Source organism: Parambassis ranga, chromosome 17 (genome assembly GCF_900634625.1).
Source record: "Parambassis ranga chromosome 17, fParRan2.1, whole genome shotgun sequence".
NCBI classification, from domain to species: domain Eukaryota; kingdom Metazoa; phylum Chordata; class Actinopteri; family Ambassidae; genus Parambassis; species Parambassis ranga.
In genome coordinates this window covers 3,156,247-3,170,602 of record NC_041037.1, presented here as the reverse complement: position 1 = coordinate 3,170,602, position 14,356 = coordinate 3,156,247, and the positions used below count along the sequence as shown (strand labels likewise).

Here is a 14,356-nt window from a genome sequence, read left to right as displayed (position 1 = left end):
TTGTGGAGTAAAAGTGTCATTGTTTCATCGAAAACATGTTCGCAATATGCTTCATAATGCACTGGATCTTGTGCTGTCATTCACTGGATAGTGTCCATGTTCTTTCAGGTAAATAGCTTCATGTCAGTACATAAATTCAATTAAATAAATTATCAAATAAATAAAATTCATTAGAACATTCAGGCACAACCTTTATTTTTTTTTTAAAATTCTTTTCTTGTGTCCTTTTTAAGAGTCATCCTCAGTTTTAATGATGTGGAAAAGTGTAACATTAAACAGGACCTGGTGGCCATTGTTCCAGCCATAGAGGGCGCGGTCTCTGGCGTTGTAGTCCAGCATAGACATGTGGAAGTACTGGTTGTGAAAGGGAATGTCTGTATACTCGTATGTGGAGGTTTTAGTGGAGTAGGCGTAGTACACCTTGGCACCGGTCAGGTGGGAGTTAGTGATGTAGAGAGTCCCACAGATCATAAAAGACTCGCCGGCGTTCCTTTTTGAGTACTCTGTGTTCCATGTGTTGAGGATCTGGAGCGTGTCCGGGTTCAGCTGGCTGATGACGATGTTCCCAGCGTTCTGGTTGGTGGCGTACACGGCCCACAGGCCCAGCTCGTCTGCCATCAGGTCGATATCTGAGAAGCCTCCCCAAGTGTACGGGTACACATTGTGGAAGCCTGCCGACTCCAGCGCTCTCTGTGTGACCACGCGGCCTGTCTCGAAACTGTACCTCACAATGATGTTACTTTGCATCTTGTTGTAGTACAGAGAGCCGTTGTACACCACGTGGTTGGTTCCAGCCCATTTGAAAGGCAGGTTGTAGGTTCTGGACTCAACTCCTGCCACAAAATCAGCGATGGATTTAAACTCTTTTACTATCTTGTTGTTGGTGTAGCTGTCCATGTACCAGACCTGGTGATAAATACAGACAGAGAAGCATTCATGGCTGAAATCATAAGCAGACTAAACACCAATATGAATAGATATTCCTGTTGCTTATTTTGGTAGATATGTACATATATACTCTCCAATGAGTTGTGCTCCTGAGTTTGTTTAGTTTGGATTAAGGAATCCTAGAATTTCTAAACAACACAGCCTTTTGTGAAGCATTTTGACTGAGAATTATGTAGACATCATAATAAAAACAGGCCTTAAGACTATAGCATTGTATTTAATTTGCTAATTTTTCAATATTTGTTTAGTAGGGTAACCTTTTTTTCATGAGTCTATTTATAGTAGCTAAAATGTTTGTCCTCTCCTGGTTTTAGTTTTTATTCGTAGCCTTTACTGTACATTGTAGGTTTTCTTTTATACCCAGAGCAACTTGATCCTGCATTTACCGCATGCCTGCTTGATTAAACTTGACTCGACCTTTGCAGATGCTTTTTTTTATTTGTAGAATAGGAATGCATCCACACCATACAATACATAAAAGAAGTGGATGTAGCCCGTGGGATTAAACAGTGAAGCCTAAAACCTGCACTTTTTTCAGTGGCCAGCAGGGGGCAACTGTACTGGTTGCAAAAAGAGGTCAAATAAGTGGCCCTTCTTCTCTGTTGATCTATTGCCTGGTCTTCTGCTTAAAATTTAAAATAAACTAGATGGCAGGTCGGGTTTTACTTTAGCTCCTCCCTTTCTTCCAAATATGGTCAATATTTCCTCCTGAATGTGAAGCTTTAAATGGTGGCTGTTATTTGTTGCCTAATTGAGAGGTCCCAGCTATATTGTTATATAAGTTTTTCAGCTTTTAATAGTTATATGTCAAATTCAATCTCTTCTACTGAGTTGGTTAGTGTGTCGTTTTTTCCAGTTCAAAGAATCCCAACTGCTCCATTTTCTAAAAATGCTGAACAAGCGACAAAAAGTTTCACATCTGAACTCAGCAGTCAAGCGTGTAGAAAGGTTTTAGTGGGTATGATCAACAACATCTCTCTGCTTTGAACAACAGGAGGGGAGCAGTTGTATGTAAATTATTAAACTGCTTGCTTCAAAGGCTTGGGACATAAAAAGATGCACATAAACTTACCCTGTTGTTTTTGGGCGACGCCAGCGGGTCGGTCATCCAGGCTCCGAATCTGGTCCCTGATGTTTTTACTGTCAGCGGCCCAGTGATCTTCATTAGCTTGCCACATGCTGGAAAACACATGATGTTATGAGTGAAATTCATCTCAAAGCTGTGGTGTGGTGGACTGCTTAAATCTGGCAGAGGCTCATTTTTCAGTTGGTGTGTGCAGCGTATGGCTTTCTCTACGCTTTTCCCTGCTGTCACAGAGGATAACAATACAACCCCCTTCCTGTGTGTCAGAGCCTGGAGAACATTTATCCCACATGGTTTAATATTTGAAGCACTTGAGTTGCACTTAATTCATCTTGCCAGACACTTTAATTGTGCCAAGTGACAGTGGGCTATCACTTGCACACACAGGCTTGCAACTTCCCTTATTAAGTATTGAAGCGCTATTTTACCTAATCAATCAAAGCTCACGCACAGTGAATACTTAAGCAATCATTTTGCCTGCCGACAGTTTTCCAGCCACTTCCTATTAGCATTCACATGTTAGCTATTTGTGTTGACATTTTGACAGGCTCCATTGCTGTTGATAACCTGGCAGCTGGCAAATTGGAGCTTTAGTTACATAAACCTTTATCAAAGGCAAGGGCAGCTCTGGAGGCAGAATTGATCTCATTAGCAGGGTTAGACCTCAGAGAGGCGAGGAATGTGACCACTGGAAACTTAATCTTCTCCTCTAAACATATCATTTTGAATAAAGCCCGCTGTAGATAGCACTATTTCACTTCTGTGTAAAGCTTCATGGTATTAGCACATTTTAGCTTTAGCATGGAAAAACAACTCTGTATCTGAAATGGAAATCTGCTAGCAGCTATAAGAAATGTGCCAAAAATCCCTTTGCCATAGGATAATGTGACGTTGCTGTGGACTCACTGAGTTTGCTCATACAGTTGCGAAGCCTGTTTTCCAGGTTTAGGACCCTCTGTTGCAGTTCCTCGTAGTCATAGGCTCCCATCTCCTCCTGGATGCCCATCAACACACCGGACAGATTTCTGATCTCATCTTTGAACTGGGAAATGAGTTTGGCGTCTGTCTTGTACTGCTCCAGGACGGGGATCAGTGGCTGCAAGGACTCCATCTTTCCCTTCAGCTCCTGGAACAGACAGGCAGTGCACAATGACAAATTTTTCAGCCTAGCAATGTATAATCCCTAACTGGTTGCAATTTTGTGTTGACGCTTAAACAATAGTCTTTCTCCTTTGTTTTGGACAAAATGCAAATTGCTTTTTAGGTTATTGCAAAAAGCTTAATTTGGTCATGTTGGTGGAAAAACCAACAACAAGAACAGACATAATGTTTGCTAAAAAGAAAAAACACTTTATATGTTAAGTTTTATTTTGCAACAAAAGAGAGTGGAGAAGGAAGAACCTCTAGGAACACTGGGTGTTCGGACTTTTTCCTTAAACCTTACAATGTAGATGTGTTGTCCAAACCTAACCAAGCACAACAAAAGCACCACAAAACAAAAGCAAACAACAAAACCAGACTCTAAGCAGGAAATGGAAGAATTGATCCCCTTTAGAATTAGGCATTGAGTCCACACACTTTCGCTCCAACTCCTTTTCTAAACTCATGTCAGCATTTTTACCTGCTGGTTTGTGGGCTAAAACTAAAGAATAAAAGTGGCATCTCGCTTTTAAACAAATACATTTGGCACACACTGTGATGAGGGTGTCCACCATTTATTATTAAGAATTGTTAATGTCTCTGTGTCAAAATAATATGGGAGTCTAACCATTGAAATGTTGTTGGACTTGATGTTATATATAATCCATATAAAAATGTAGTAATGGCCCATTAATCTTTTTATTTTCTATTTTTGTTACAGAAGGAGCCAGTGTCAGAATGATGTGCCAAATCCTGGAGAGGCAAAGTAATGAAAGGAAGGAGCAGCAGCAGCACGTCACATAACAGGCAAGAGACTGCAGACTTCTCTACACTAACTAAGACACTGAAATTTTCTACCCCATGCAGCTATTCTCCTCGGCCACTGCTGGATAAAAAGCCCTTACTTTTTCAGCCCTTAATTTTAGCTTTAATAATAAAGCAACTGCAGACGCAGCTGGAAGTGTATTGCAATGATAAAAGTGCAAATCAAAATCATGAAAATGTAACAGATAAGCAATGCTAAAATAAAAAAGACAAAGAAGAAAAATACATAAATGCAAATTAAAGAGACGTTTTTACACGTCTACTTATCTTATTTCTAGGGAATGTTAAGGACCTTAAGTTAAAGGATCTCAGGAATTTGTGGCACCAAAATATCATCCCCCTGTTGTGAGTTAAATAAATAACAACAGATAAAAGTATCCACGCCAAGCCCCTTAAACTTTGTCTAAGTTTTATCAACTTTTTGTCTAACCTCGTCCTTGTCTGTATAGCGGTGGACCTGTATTGATCTTATCAGGAGTGAAAGTTTATCAATTCAGATGCTCCTCAGGTATCTTCAGAAGAGGTTCCTTCTCAGACTTCCCTGTGAAGTTTCCCACAGAGCTGAAACATCAAACAGGAAATATACCTGAAAGTTTTTGTTGACGAGCGTCTTCCTGTCCGATTCGATCTGTCGGAACTTTGACCGCAGCCCTTTGATCTGGCTCTCCATCCTCATGATGTACTGAAAGTCCCTCTGCGTCCGCAGGTTCAGCACCTCGATTGACTGCGACATGTTCTGCACCTTTTTGAAAAGAATGAAGCGGCGCGGCATTGATTTTTCTGTCCAGCACAAGATTAGAATGTCCTCCATGTTCAGACGTTCGGTAGCTCGCTATCCTCTAACAACAAATCAACGCTTCAACCTCCGACGTGATTGTCTTTTTTCAGCTTTTACATAGATGTGGGAAATGTTTTCTTCTCTTATATTTCACTATTAGAAACACCATTATGTTTCGTTCTATTTTAACAGAAGCTTCTTTTCCTCCTCTCTCTGCCTCTAATTATAACAAACCAGTAATATTGGAGCACATCACTAGTAAAGTGGCGCTACACTCATACATTGTGTTGTGCATACTTTTCTGGTTAGACGGATCCTGAAATGGCCTCACTGGTGCCCTGCGGCAGCTTAGTACATTAGTGTCAAAGGGCCCTGTGAATGACAGAGAACACCCTTTGGCATACAACATAAAAATGTAGGCTATGTTTCCTTATATGGTGAACTTATTTATGAAACTGTGCTGTGTGTTTATTTGTAGATAATGCATTAAATCACCCTGGCATGGGAGGGGAACAAATAACTTAATACACACGATTCAGAATGCCTGCTCTAAAAAGCCTGTTTTCTGACGATAGTCGTCTTCTCCACATAAATAACAGTGCCTCAATCAGACTTTAACCCTTAGTGTTATCTTTGGCTGAAAAAATGGTGGCACTCCAGTTCTGTTAAGGTGAGTTGAAGTGTTCTCATCTTCACAAGCAGCCATTCAGCTGATGTCATCCATGTAATGTATGCAGAAGTGGAAAATAAGGTTATGGACCCGACGGGTTGCAATCTTTCTGAGGATTATGGCAACAAAGAGGCATAAATAACGATAGAAATCAATGTGATATATGTGAATGCAGGTGTGCTGTGAGGGAGGGTGTGTGTGTGTTTGCGAGTGTGTGTACGTGCGAGTGTGTGTACCTTCTCCAGGAGCTGGCGGAGCTGTCTGCCTTTGGCATCTCTGGAGCACAGATTCTGCTCAGGTGCCACCACTGTGCAGATACAGCGCCCGTCTGCATCCTGAGCTGAGCTGTACACCTGCCACCCTTCCTTTGGCCTGATGGTCTGCAGACAGAGAGCACACAGTCATAAACAGGCAGCGCACATGGCACTTATGATATCACTATTATGAGGCAGAGGCACACAGCTGTTATGTTTTGTTAGGTTTTTTTTTCCTTGTGGGTCAGCCATTCTTCTGCCTTATGCTCCCGAAGCTTTGACACCAACCAATTCCACTGAAAAAAAAAGTCTTTGAAAGAACAAAGTGCTTTTGCTGTAAGATATTCTGCTCTGCTCACAGTATATGGTCTCTAGTGAAACAATAAATGGTGTTTCCTGGCCTTGATGAATAACCCGAGCGCTGAAATTTTCTGTTTCTTCTCACTAAGGCCTTAGCTGAAAATCCTGCTGGGAGACTCAGATAAACCTGATTTGTGAGGAGCTTTCCCACTTCTTTATTACATCCCATATGCTCCACAGTGCCAATGTATGAACCTTACAGAACAGAAGTTATGCATCATAAGCCGGTGTGGCATAATTTTAATGTAACACCATCAACTGATGTTAGAGTGCACGCAGTAACAAACTAGTTTTACTCCAAATATTGATCAAAGTGTCCTGAAGAGCTGGAAAAGTTGATAGATATCAGGCACACACACACACACACAGTCACAGGCAGAACAACACTGGTGTTTGCTGTCAGCGTGGGAAATTAACACCAGCCTCCGGCTAAATTCTGGCAACCTTTTCACTTTGGATGTCACGTTTGTCTGCACTACCAGGCTTTCTGGCAGACTACCAACCGTTATTTGGATTTTGTTGTACATTTCAAAACCAAATCTGGAGGGAGAATAACATGTAAAGCATGTGAACTTTGGCATCCATTAGCTTTTGAAGTTTATGGATAGAATAGAAAAAACAAACAAACTGAAGTGCTGTGTTTTTATAGTGCAGGCTTCCTTTCCTTCTTCCATTCATCTCTGCCTGTCAGCTCGAGCACTTGAAAGAGTGTTTGGAATCAGCCATGAAAGATCATGTCCCCTCTGAGCAGGCGAAAACGTCACATCAAGGAGAAAGCTCAGACTTTGACTCATCATTTTCACCTAGAGAGAGGCTGATGTTTCTCAGATTTTACTGTATTATACTTGGTGTAAGGGTTACTTTTATTTGTTTGTCATTTAGCTGTAATTTCCTCAGGGTAAATATTTTATCTTTAACACTGCCTGACACACAGAACATGATAAATATGTGAATTGAAATACTAATCTTAAAATAAAAAAGGGTTTCTGCTTGAGTGTCTGCTTAGAAGTGTCTCTTGTCAGTGATGCCATGACTGTGACCACCAGAATGTCCCCTTTGGATTTCAGAATGAGGAAATAAACTATTAAAAGATAAAGAAAACCTTTATTTGTCCCACAATGTGGAAATTGTGTTTAAAAGAGATCAACATCACAGCAAGTCTTATCTATTTGTATTATTTTTTTTATTATTTGCAGCTTTGACTTTTAAAATAATGGCAGTTTAAATTGGATTCTTTTTTTTTTTTTTTTTTTTTTTTTTTTTTTTGGACATGGTGAGACTTTGCTTCACTCATCACTTTTGAGGATTAAAAAAAATTTGACAAACGTGTATTAAACATCACATATTGTGTTAATTGATTATGTCCCCTTTGGGTGGTGTGGTTGTTATTCTGACCTGCCACCAAACTACTGTGCTAACAATAGGCTGATATGCTGCTAGCTAAGTCGTTAGCTTCATAGGTAGCAGTTTGACAAACAAACAAACTTTTACATTTATTAGTGTTTAATGCAGTTTTTCATTGATGGTTAAGAAAAGTATTTTACTAATGTGACTGTAGCCAAATGCAGTAACTTTTTAAATTTAAAGTGTGCACTTCTACAACTTGTTTTTTGTTACCTCTAAACATGGATGGCAGCTCACCACCACTATCTCTTGCAGTCTGACTCCCTCAACCAGATCTTTTCATTGTGATTTGATCTTATTTTCGGAGATATAAACATATAAACCTTCTGCTTTCCTTCTTTCTTGCAGCACGGCTCTCTTATGTTGACACTATCAGATTTCAAGAAAATAGTTTCAGGTATTATCAAAGCTCTGCAGGTCTGATCTCACTGCTGTTAGCTCGTGAAGTCTGTGATCCAGGAGTTAAAGCTAATTCAACTGATGCCCTGATGCTGCACGAGGTCCTGATGTGATTAACATCCATAAAGGGTTTAATATAATACTCTTAGACTGTTTTTTTTTTTTAAATTAAATTGCACACACGCGCCACCTCTGAGCTCTCCGTGAAAAAAGAAATGATGATATCACACCGCAATACCTGGAGGTCATGGGCACCACATAGTTTTAACAAATTCTCCGAGATACCGAGTGGTAGCCGTCTAATCCGCCTCTCTTTCACAGCCTCACGGCAGAATAGGATAAAAGAAGGGAGGTTTAAAAAAAAAAAACACATCCTCAGCTCTTCGTCTCTTTACTTTGAAAAGCTCCTGAAAAGAAGCTAGTTTCACTAATCTGTTAAAATGGTCTTTCTCCTGACTCTTGAGTGACGCACATCCTTTCCCCTCTTCTCACTCCCACATTTCCTCACATTAAAACCATTCTGTCGCTCAGCCAAGCCAGATGCACTCTCCAGTTAGGAACTCTGTACAAAGAGCCCCCCCCCTCATTTAATAATTCAGACAGCTGCTTCCTTTTTTTGTTTTTGAGCAATTCATTTAGACATTTTGACTGATTTGAAGTATTTCCTCATTTCCTGTTTTTTTTTTCTTCTTCTTCCCCCTCCTTGAACAACATTAATTCTGCACACCACTTTCAATCAGGGGCAAGGTGATGCTGTGTGAGGATGCTGCTTTGCAATCAAGACACTGGCACAGGGACTGTACTCTGCATGGGTGGGATGAACCTAATCGACCATTGTTCTTGTCCAAATGGCTCTCTGATCTGCAAGCTGTTCATTCTAATTTGTGATAATGCTTTCAAATGCATTCTGAAGCTTTTCCCATAAAACATTACATTTAAAAAAAAAAAAAAGTCATGAATAAATTCAGCTCTCAGAATCAAGATGTTTAGTGCAGCAGCTTCATTTTTTGCCTGGGAGGGATTTAGAAATAATTCACAAAAGCGAGTGTTTCTTTTTCACCGAACTCTCTCTTAAAAGTGAATTATGTGCCTGGCTTTACTCCAGGATCAATATCAGTGCTATATGCTTGATGTAAGCAATAAACAAAGTGCTCACGAGGGTGCCTCCACCTCCACAGCTGCGTATGTTCAGGATGTTTATTTTCATCTATTGTTATTTATTTATTTATTTATTTTAACATTGTTGTTACAGGCTTCAGTAACAATAACAATCAGCCAAATGTGCATTAATAACAGGAGCCTGAAGTGACTCATTTCCCTGATTCGTCAATCATTATGAAACACAATCACCTGGACTGGACAGAGCTGACATGATAAGTTTATCCTGTTCCTCCCGACAGAGACGCGGCACTCACCACTGAAGGGCAGTATCCGAACAGCAGCAGGAACAGCAGCGGGTTCAGGACCACGGACAGCGACCACATTCTGTCCATCTCCTCCAGCGACGGTAACGCACACGCACGCACAAACACGCACACGCACGCACACTAAGGGAAATTTCAGGCAAGTTTTTTTTTTTTTTTTTTTTTTTTTTTTGTCCGTGGACTCACGCCACCGCGTCCACTACTCGCTGATTAAAACCGCGGCTTCCTGTAGAGGAAGAGAAGGAGGAAGAGGAAGAGGAGGAGGAAGGTGGCACATCCATCCACGCGTCCCCCGTTACGCACGCCATACAGGCAGCGGTGGGGGGGGGGGGGGGGGAAGAAGAGGAGGAAGAAGAAGAGGAGGAGGAAAAAAAGTTTGCAGCGAAAATCCCGAGCTGCGTTCAGGGACACTTCTTCACGGATGTGACATCATCCAGCCGCCCCGCTCGACTTTTTAATGAAACGAGTTCGCGCGTGCGAAATGTGCGTGTGTGCCGCTGTGAGTGTGTGTGTGTGTGTGAAGAGAGAGAGAGAGAGAGAGAGAGAGAGAGTGGAGAGAAGGAACCACCGGCAGCTGCGCGGAGACAAAAGTTGCAGCTGGTTGTATTCACTGCAAAATAAATAAGAAGGTGGAGCAGAGCTGCTGCTGCGTTTTTGTGACTGCGCAGAGAGAGAGAGGGAGGGAGAGGGAGAGAGGGTGAGAGAGAGAGAGAGAGAGAGAGGGTGAGAGAGAGGGAGAGGGAGAGAGGGTGAGAGAGAGAGAGAGAGAGAGAGGGTGAGAGAGAGAGAGAGAGAGAGGGTGAGAGAGAGAGGGAGAGGGAGAGAGGGTGAGAGAGAGAGAGGGAGAGAGAGAGAGGGAGGGGGAGAGAGGGTGAGCGAGAGAGGGAGGAGAGAGAGAAAGAGAGAGAGAACACTGTGAGAGAAGCACGCAGACAAACTTTTATATTTTGGACGTTTATGGCTTAGGTATATTGTATCTTTTAGTAGAAGCCCAAATAAAAAACCAAAATAACGCTTGAGCAAAATAAAGCAAAAAATGGATTTAAAGTGTCTTCCATCATCTGATGTACATTGACTGCAGGAATTGTGAAATGAAGCATGAATTTTAGATATAACTACAGTTCAGAGCTGTTTAAAAATAAATAGGAAATATTTTTATATATGTTATATATTTTATATATTTAAGTTGGCACTCATTCTTTTTCTAATTTAATTTAAAAAAAAATTAAACTAAATATATGAAATCTAATATGTAGAATGTTACATTCCAAGTAGGGCTGTCATTAAAATATTATTGATACATCTGTAGGATGTATACACCCTTTTTTGTTTTTTACACTCTCTACTGTTGACGCCGTCCTGCTTGTTAGCTACAGTATTCCTCTCCCCATCGTATGGCCATGACAACCTATATTTAATTTTCAGAAAACCCTTGAGTCAGTTATTTTTTAGGGTTCTAGTGGAGAAATGTAATGTTTTTAGGTTTGAACATATTTGTCATAATTATGCACAAATTATGTCCAGTCCAAGATTTGTAAGATCTGTAATATAAAAGTTCACAGCTTCACTAAGAGATGCAAAAAGTAAAGACGCAATTAGATATTTAACAAATCAGACAACATCTCGAAGTGTCCCATAATGCATCATAACATGTGACGCATGTACGTATGTGTAACTGGAGCTGACCTCTAAAATGGAGGAAACACTCCTGATTAGCCAGATCTCATTATCACACAGAATATTTGAAAACCTGTCGTATTACTGTAACAAATGAGGCACAGTCGGCGCTGTTATGTTTCTTTCTGGTCTGAGCCATTAGTCACGTACTCTCGTATGACACGTTGTTTTCAAATAAGTGAGATGAGGTATTAAATAATGCGTGGAGCGCTCATTATGCATACAAATAGAGTTCACAGTTTGGGCAAGGCAAACGCACACACACACAGCTGTTTTTTTTTTTTTTTTTCAGCTTCTGAGCTCAAGCTGTTTTACTTCAGCTGAGATTTATAAGAGACCACTGGCAAATGTTTGTCTGAACATAAATCCTCAGACATTTGCTGGAAATGTGTTTTTTTTGGGGGGGGGGGGGGGGGGCAAAGGGGGAGGGGGGGTCCTGGTGTGGGTGGGGGTGGCTCAGGGTCGTTTATCTCGTTTCGCCGTACCATTTTTTTTTTCTTACTGTTGTTCAAGAATATTTGTCGGCAGGATTTGAAGAAATTACTTTGATAATGCTACTTAACCCACTTGGAATATAAACATGTAGGAGGAGGAGGACATCAGTCTCTTAAGTTAAGATGACCCAACATGATCACTGTCTCAGAAACTTCTCTCATTTTATTCTGCTAGAAACTATTTAGTAGTACACAGGGTGTCTTTTTATGAATGGGTACCTTTACAGCTGTTTTACCGCTTTTACTCGACACATCTGAGATGGATACAACAGGAAGTGTTGTATTGTTGTGGACTCATTTAGCTCTGAGCTACACTGAGAGCTATGAATATGTGGTAACAGCAATTTATTGGGTTGATAACAATATGGAGTAGTGGGGCCCTACTAGCCATGTGTATGGGGGTTTGAAAGTGTGATAAGAAAGTGCTGGTAAGAAGTCAACAGAGCACTCTGCTGTCAGCAGTGCGGGTGAGCAGACACACTCTGATCAGTCCACCTGTCTGTCTTCATCTGTTTTACTACTGTTAGTTTATTAACAATGGCCACAGCCTTCTAGATCAAACGGAACAGTGCACCTAAAAACTCGTCACCACACTTTTAGCCTGGTAGTCATTGTCAAAGCTGTCACTGCTGGTTTAGCTAATGCTGTCAGACCTCCACACCAACCAACCCAATGACATCATTGTCTCTGCTGGGACTAGATGGTAGTCTACACGTGTGTAAAAAAATAAAAAAAAAAGTTGTGAGTATTTTATTCCTGCTTCAGTGTTAAACCTGTCATTATTTTGACAGCGGATGCTCTATCTTTTAAATTATGCTAACTACAGTCAGTTTCAGTTCCTCTTTTAAAGTATGGCCAGTTTCCAGTTCCGACTTCTTGTTTGCAGTGTTGCTACAGACAGCTGATATGGACACAGAAGACAGGCAAGCCCTTAAAGCTAAGGAGTGTCTTTTGAGTTCTAAGTAGATGTTTTGACACTTCTGATTGATGCACATTGCAAATAATGATAGTGGAGTAGTGCAAGTCAGACTGAATGTGATGCCTGGGTTTAAGGACTTTGAGAAGGAGTATGAATCTTGACTCAAATTGGAGGTATGAGATTCTTTAAGCCTCGATAAAATTGCCTCCATAAGCTGAGTCCCACTCGGGATATGAACCCCAGCCTCTCGGGTGAAGGTCAGGAGCAGTGTAATAGCTTCCTTCCACCCGTGTTTGGAGACTTTTATTGGTCTCCATGGCCAGATTTGATGTTCTGGCAATCTGCAGTGTGCATGAAGATATTTCGATGGGTTTGTACCCTCTGCTTCTTCATGCCACCCCCTCTCACGTTCCCATCTTGCTTCCAATAAGCGAGTGCTTCACTTGGACCAAAGCCAGGACTTCTGCACTTGGATTGCCTTTCAGATGTTCCCCCTAGAGGCTGCAACAAGAGCATGTCCTTTACAGCAGACGTCTCCTTCACCTTTCAGTTACTTTAGTACAACAATCAGTGTTTTGCCCATTTTGTCCATGAATCTATGGAACATGGACAGTTTTATTTTTGGTCTGATTTTTAGGAAGTTGTGACTTCCGGACGCTGGGTTCTCCAGGCTGTGCTAATGTGAGAAAGGCTGGTGTAACGCCGGGGTGTCTCCAGGCTCTTTCAAGCTCACCAGTCAGCATCAGGTCGGGATGCGTTGATGGGTTGTGGGCAATGAAGCACAGTAGTGTTGGAGCGTTTCCCAGCGAAACTGTTTGAACAGGGAATACTGGAGTGTCTTTGACAGGAGGAGACAGAAGTTTCTTGGCACACTTGAACAAAGGGTTTTTGTAAGCCATGACCTGCATACCTGATGAGACTCTTCTCGGCTGCTGCTGTCTGCTTTGCAGCTCCATCCCCTGTAAATTGGTTATGACATATGATGAGCACAGGGGATCTTTTATACACTTTCAAAATTGCTACATGGAATGTTTGTATAGATGTAGCAAAGATGAAAATCTATAGACTGCTGGAAAATGCTAATGCTGTCAACACAGCAGATTTACTACTGGTAGGAATTCTGTTACTCAAAAAATATCAACAGAGAGAACAGGCAATTATCTTGCTACAAAAGAGACACCAGTCGATACAGGCTGTTTCTAGTGTTCCTCTCCAAATAGCTTAAAATTATATGTTGTTGGCGATTTTAAACAAGTCATCTTTATCTTCCTTCATCCACTAAAGTTTGCACTGCCTTCTTCTGTTTTGTTTTTGCTGTTACAAACTTTCACAGACAGGCTCTGTCCTTCCAGTACGACAGATGTTTCCTGCTCTTGGGCACCAGTTGGAGGGTAAAAGCTTTGGTTAGGAGCTGCAGCAGCTTGATATCAGTTAGCTGCCCAGATTTTGCCCCCATCTGTCCAAGGGTTGTATCCAGTCTGAGACGAAGCGGAATTAAAGCAGTGTTAAAATCAGTAGTTGCAGTTCTGCAATGTTTTAGAATGAGGCAAGCAGCAGGTCAGTGTGTAAAGCCCCCCATTTTTGGTAAATGATTACGATTGATATCATAGGGTTGCTACTGAGTGGAACTGGCCGTGAAAGGTAGAAGGTCCAGGTCACCGACCCATTTTCTTACTCTTATCCAGGGTGGGGTCAAGGCAGCAGCAGCAGCCTAAGCAGGGAAGGCTAGACTTCCCTTTCCTTAGCCACCTCCTGCTTATCCGGGTGGCATTCCCGGGCCAGCTGGGAGATATAATCCTGCCACTACGTCCTGGGTCTGCCCTGGGACCTTGTCCTGATTGGGCGCTCCTACCACGGAGGTGTCCAGGGGGTATCCTAACCAGATGCTTGAACCACCTAAACGCGATGAGAAGCGACTGACAGCAAACTCGTCACCCTACCTCAAAGTGGGGGACTGGATGTGGCTAGCCAGGCTACAGA

The 14,356-nt window shown here is 41.6% G+C and overlaps 1 protein-coding gene across 1 annotated transcript; it reads right to left on the bottom strand.

Moving 5' to 3' along the window:
- Window positions 1-228: 228 nt before the first annotated feature.
- Window positions 229-5,796, bottom strand: LOC114449812 (noelin-3). Its single transcript, XM_028427643.1, has 5 exons — window positions 5,682-5,796; window positions 4,584-4,739; window positions 2,939-3,158; window positions 2,021-2,127; window positions 229-906 (listed from the first exon to the last, which is right to left on the bottom strand). Exons 2-5 carry the CDS (start codon window positions 4,728-4,730, stop codon window positions 229-231), a joined length of 1,152 nt encoding a protein of 383 aa, XP_028283444.1. The 5' UTR covers window positions 4,731-4,739; window positions 5,682-5,796.
- Between the last annotated feature and the right edge of the window lie 8,560 nt (window positions 5,797-14,356).

Coding starts and splice junctions, on each gene's coding strand:
- LOC114449812 (XM_028427643.1), bottom strand. CDS start 4,730: ATGTCGCAGTCAATCGAGGTGCTGAACCTGCGGACGCAGAGGGACTTT. Junction 3,159..4,583: donor TCGTCAACAAAAACTTTCAG/GTATATTTCCTG, acceptor TGTCTGTTCCAG/GAGCTGAAGGGAAAGATGGA. Junction 907..2,020: donor CGTCGCCCAAAAACAACAGG/GTAAGTTTATGT, acceptor ATTTATCACCAG/GTCTGGTACATGGACAGCTA.